At 50.3% G+C, this 5,689-nt stretch overlaps 1 protein-coding gene across 2 annotated transcripts in view; it reads right to left on the reverse strand.

Annotated features, from left to right (window-relative positions):
- The window catches only part of Sh3bp5l (SH3 binding domain protein 5 like), a 16,657-nt gene that overhangs the window by 5,864 nt on the left and 5,104 nt on the right, over positions 1-5,689 (reverse strand). For both annotated transcript variants that reach the window (XM_008844537.3, XM_008844528.3), the window contains exons 3-4: positions 2,438-2,500; positions 2,161-2,289 (exon numbers count right to left, since the gene is read on the reverse strand). In XM_008844537.3, the coding sequence (XP_008842759.1) occupies positions 2,161-2,289; positions 2,438-2,500 (192 nt within the window). The remainder of the gene's footprint in view (positions 1-2,160; positions 2,290-2,437; positions 2,501-5,689) is intronic.

The raw sequence follows: 5,689 nt of genomic DNA on the forward strand, positions 1-5,689 counted from the left end.
AAGAATAAAGTATTTGTATAAATAACCTTCAGGATATATATATATATATATATATATAAAATGTTTATGAAATATACATGAATTCCACGTAGAGATTTGAGTGCCATCTCCAAGATTACTCATTATATACAAGCACATATTCCAAAATCTGAAAAGAATCCAAACCACCTCTGGTCCCAAATAATTCAGATGAGGGACACTCCCTCAGTATTAGCCAAGCAAAAGCCTGGAAGCAAATCAAGCTCTCAGTCACAGGAAATCAATCAAGTGAGGCTGTCTGGTGGACAGAAACAGTCACAGTCCATGATGACCCAGGGATGCGGCTCAGTAGCAAAGCACTTCTCTACCCAAAGCCTATTTTCTAATCTTTGGCATTATATCAGACACAAATAAAATGGAGGAACACTATATAGACCCATTTTTGTAAAATATATCCCCACAGAATGTACACACCAAAGTGACTTTTTAGAAAAGCAAATGACCACACACACTGTTCGATCCTATTTTCACTTGACAATACTCTGACATTCTCAGGGGCTTGCTGGCCAAGAAGAGATGTCCTTCCAGGCCAGAAAACTATGCACGGTCAATCCCTCCCTGAGCTCCACAGGCAAACCCAGCAGCCTGGAGCCCAGTCAGCCAGCCGCTCCTTAACTCTCCACCAACACAGTATTTCTCCTGCTCAGAAGTGCCCGAGGCCAGCACTAGTCAGGTGCCAGTGCTGTAACCCAGAGCCTTCCAAAGCTACTCAGACTAGTCGGTCCTAACCATCCGCTTGCCTACCCTCAGGAAAGCCAAAACCAATGCTGGACTATGCTTTCTCCTTCTTTTCAGCCTCAGAACTGACCCCAGTGCTCCCCCATGTGGCCCTGCATGGCATGGCATGGCCCCTCCCTCATTAAAGGAAAAGCTGCTTTCAAGGCCACTGTCCCCACCTTACCACAGGTACCTGTGTTCCCAGCACTCGGGACAGAGGCAAGAGGGCTGCCAGGAGTTTGAGGCCAGCTGGGGTATTAGAACATGGCCATTACCATTTAATCAGAGCAGCTGTGACAGGAGACCGTCACAAGATCAGGCCTGCTGATCTCCCTTGTAGGAGTGGGGAACATCTCTAGAACCTTGCCTGAGCCTAGCTGCTCCTCCTGTGCACAGTCCCTCCCATCAGAGCAGAACCCTGCCCTAGTTGCCTATGGTCTAGTGCTAGAGTTAAGGTCTCAGAGGACTTGCTCCTCTGTCTTCAGCGCCCTGTCTGGGGCAGGTAAACATTTGCTCATGTCTCCCCAGGAAAGTTAACACTGACTCAAAAATAATTTTTCAAACAAAGTATTAAATAAACAAATCGTAGATATAAAATGCATAAAGTAGCCAGGTGTGATGGTGCACCCAGCACTCGGGAGGCAGAGGCAGGCGGATCTCTGTAGGTTCAAGGCCAGCCTGGGCTACATAGTGAGTTCCACGCCAGCTGGAACTATAGGGAAACCCTGTCTCAAAGAGAAAAAAATAATAATAAAATTAAATAAAATAAAATGCATAAAGTCTGTGCACTGTAGGGTTTGGGACAGTTTTGAATGTTTTTCTTCCTTTTATTAGTCTTCCAACAGTGACTACAGTGACAAGAAGATGGGAACTGGGGAAGAGGGAGGCTAAACAGAGACGGCGGGAGCAACGGGCGCAGATCCCAGCACAAGGGGAGGGGGGAGGCCAGGACGGGAAGGGAGGCAGCACAGGCTGAGCCGCATTTTCGGGGGCGCATCCTCCACACTCACACCCCTACATTTTCGTCACCGTGAGTCTATTTTCTTACATTTTATTTTATTTATTTATTGTGTGTGTGTGTGTGTGTGTGTGTGTATGTGTGTTGCATGTGTGAGCACATGTGGTCAAAAGATAGCTTGCAGAAGTCAGTTCTCTCCTTCCACCATGTGGAGCCCAGGAATAAATGCAGGTTGTCAGACTTGATAGAGACGCTTTGACCTGCTGTGGCATCTCACCAGCCCAGTGAGCCCATTTTCTACAACTTTAGAACTTTCTCAACTTACAGAGCTGTCAGAACAATGCTCTGCCCTTGCGTATGGTATCGTTTCCCACCCTACAGAGACTGAGGAGTCCAGACCAGACTCTGCATGCAGCCCTCCCTGACTACAGGTCAACCAGCCGTACCTCCTTAGCCAGCCGTCGGGCTTCATAGTAGGGCCTGGCCTTCTCGATACAACTCCCCAGGTGGGAGCCCTGCGTGTTGAGCTTTCTCGCAGACTCCTGTAGGATCCTCCGATAGGTGGTCCTGGCCTCCTAGCAGGAAGATGGAGAGCAGGTGTAGGCGCTTAGACCCTCATTTCTCAGACACACCCCTTCCTCCACCACTGTCTCAATCTGGGAAAACACAGGCGGAGACACTCCCAGAGACCGACCCAGGGTATGAGCAAAGAGGTACACTCACATCTAGCTGTAGCTCCACCTGGTTGATCTCCTCACTGGCCTGGTTCAGATGCTCTAGCTCCTCCTGCCAGAGAAGGGTGAAGGTTAGCCAGTCGTGGTGGTGCCCACCTTTAACAGAGGCAGAGGCAGGTGGACCTCTATGAGTGCCAGACCAGCCAGGTCTACCCTGTCTCAAGTGAACTATGCTGAGCAGGTAGGAATAACCACGGAGACAGGGCCCCAGGAGACTGGGGTGGAGGGGGAAATCCTGGGGAAAGGGAAAGGAAATGAAGGAACTATTCCATCGTCCCTTGTCCAAGACCACAGCTGCATGTGATCCTGACAGTTCAGTGTAGACTGAGCAGTCAAACACCCATTTTAAGGATGAGGAAATCCTGGCTCAGAGAACGGTACTTCCACGCACACAGCAGGGGGCAGGAAGCCTCCTGTCCAGCAGGCGGTGGCACCTCTTTCTCTCGTTGGGGGCAGCTCCTGGGAGGTGAAGGGCTCGCCACCCTGGGCCAGGAGGGTCACTCACTCAGCACTGGTACCTCTTGGTACCAAGAGACTCAAGAGTGTAGCACCCATCCCTCCTCACCACACCAGGGAGGGAGACAGCAAGCAACAGGCTCTTGGCAGCAGTGAAGCTGTGTGAGGGGTGGGCAGAGCCGACCCTGGGCAGCAGAAGTCCGGGGCAAGATGTTTGGAGTACATGTTCCCTAGCAAGGGGCCAAGGAGGGACTGCTCCGGGGTAGACAAGCGGCACAGGGACACCGCCGGGGAGACAGCAGAGAACGGAGGCCCAGTGGCAGCACGGTCCCCAGGGTCTGCTGCCACTTAGTCTTTGAGCTATGATGGCAGGACTGAGCAATCTAAAGAAAGCTTGGAGGGGTCACAGAGACAGAAGGCTAGTGTCTGCGCTCCAGGTGGAAGACAGACCCCAAAGAAAAGCAGGACCCAAACCACTAGGGCTTGGCGGGTGATCAAGGCCAGGTAAAAGTGCAGGCTCCCAGAGGATGGCAGCACCCCAGTTTCCATCCAGTGCAGCAGGTCTTTCTCTTTTTTCTTTACTTATTTAAATTACGCCTCTCTGTATCTGTGTGTATGTGTGACTGTGGGGGCCAGAGGCACTGGATCCCGCTGAAGCTGGAATTACAGACAGCTGCAAGCCACTCATGTAAGTGCCGGGAACTCGACTCCAGGTCATCTCCCAAGCCCCCAGCACAATAGGTCTTGAGGTACCAAGGAGGAAGGAGCCTCAGGGGAAAATCACCATGCTAGTTTGACCTCACTGACCACTGGGCCTCACTGGAACCACCCCAGAACTTTCTGTGACATGAAGAGAGCTGGGAAGAGAGTTGGCCACAGTCAGCCTCCCCGGCCCAAGAAAACACACCTATTCCCAGATCTCTGGTGAACCAATACTTTAGGAAGGCTGCTGGGCAATGCTAAGCGCTACACCTGGAAATGCCTGGCCCTCAGCTACAGGTTCCACAGAGCAGGCGCTCGGCTACAGGCCCTGCCTCAAGCCCAGTCTGCTTGCTGTCATACACAGCCTGCGCTTGAAAGCAACCGCACCATCTTCCCGTCTGTAGATGAGATGCTGGCCCCCAATCACCTCACTTGACATTTCCAGCACCTCAGGGAGAGGGGTGGGCTGGCATGGATGATCTCACTGTAGTCTCTTACTTCTATGATGCATGTCCTTTGAGAAGCTACTGAGCAACTAAAAATACAGGAAATGTTTCAGAGCGGCCAGTAGAGAAAAAGGAAAAACAGAAATGCAGAATCTGCAATGCAGCTAGGAACAAGGTATGGGAACCGCGTACACTGAGCGCGCAGACCGCGCCTCCAACAGCACGGATCTGCCTGATGTTCTTGAGCAGAGCTGTCCGACAGAACAGTATGTAAACCAGATGGAACACACCATTTCACAGAAGCCATGGTTTTGGTTTTGGTTTTGAACTCTTAATCCTCCTGCCTCAACCTCCCCGGTACTGGGATTACAAACGTCTACTAACCTCATCGTTAAACAACAAAAACAGAGGCTGCAAAGATGGCTCAGCGGATAAGAGCACGTCCTGCTCTTCCAAAAGACCAAGTTCAGTTGGGTTGTGAGCATTAGGCAGCCACAGCCACCTGAAACTCCAGCTCCAGGGGATCCAATGCCCTCTTCTGGGCTCCTGCACACATGTGCAAACATTCACACAAACACACACATACATATAATTTTTTAATATTTTATTTATTATTTTTATGTGTACACATGTATTGTCTGCATGTAGGTAAGTGCGCCCGTGTCATGCAATGCCTGCGGAGGACAGAAGAGAAGGACAGAAGCCATTGGATCCCCTGGAACTGGAGTTACGGACAGTTGTTAGCTGCCATGTGGATGCTGGGATTCAAACCCAGGTCTTCTGCAAGAACAGCCAGTGTTCTTAACCACTGAGCCATTTCTCCATCCCCATAAATAATTTTTAATAAAAAATAAAGTCAAAATAGTTCCAAACATAAGAATATCTCTCACTCACTCCAGCACTAGACAGTATCTGAAACACCATTCCAACATGCAGTCAATGTAAACTACTAACCCTTCCTTCACCCTTTCATTTTTTCACGAAGTCTTCGAGCTCTACACGCACTGGGCACTTAGGGCACATCTCAACTTAGTGGCATCGAACTCCTGTGTTGGACAGTGTCTAAAAGTTGGTGCACACTGGGAATCGGATTAGCCAGTCAACTAGTGTAAAACAACACACCACTCTGGAACCCAGGCAGCACACACCACTTGGAGGCCCCGAGGCATAGCGGGCACGTCACTGCCTGTACCCCCACATGCAGAGCTCCCTGATTCTCAGGGATAATAGGCATATCGCCATTAGCTGAAGGAATCACCCCAGTGGATTCTCAGAAAGGCAATTCCTATCAAGATGGGCGGCAACGTCGTCCCCATGGACAACTTCCTGTACTGACTTGGCCCCCAGGGCTCAGGCTGTCCATGGAGAAGTGACCTGTCCACTCCCTCTCCAACCTCTCTCGGCTCATTCACAGTAAACACAGGAGAAATGATGAGGCCAGAAATTTGTGAGCAAACTGGGTCCAAATCCAAAACCAACCTTTGATCTTACTTTTTTACCACTTTCCAGGACCAAGGCCATCTTCACACGGATGTCTCAGAAAAGACTGCTGTAATCTAGGGAAAGTATCAGCCCTGTGAATGCCAGAAACAACAGTGCAGGGGTTGGGAGGACACACCATCCTGAAATGCTCACAA

The sequence above is a fragment of the Nannospalax galili genome, unplaced genomic scaffold, assembly GCF_000622305.1.
Source record: "Nannospalax galili isolate Female #2095 unplaced genomic scaffold, S.galili_v1.0 scaffold1012, whole genome shotgun sequence".
Lineage (NCBI taxonomy): Eukaryota > Metazoa > Chordata > Mammalia > Rodentia > Spalacidae > Nannospalax > Nannospalax galili.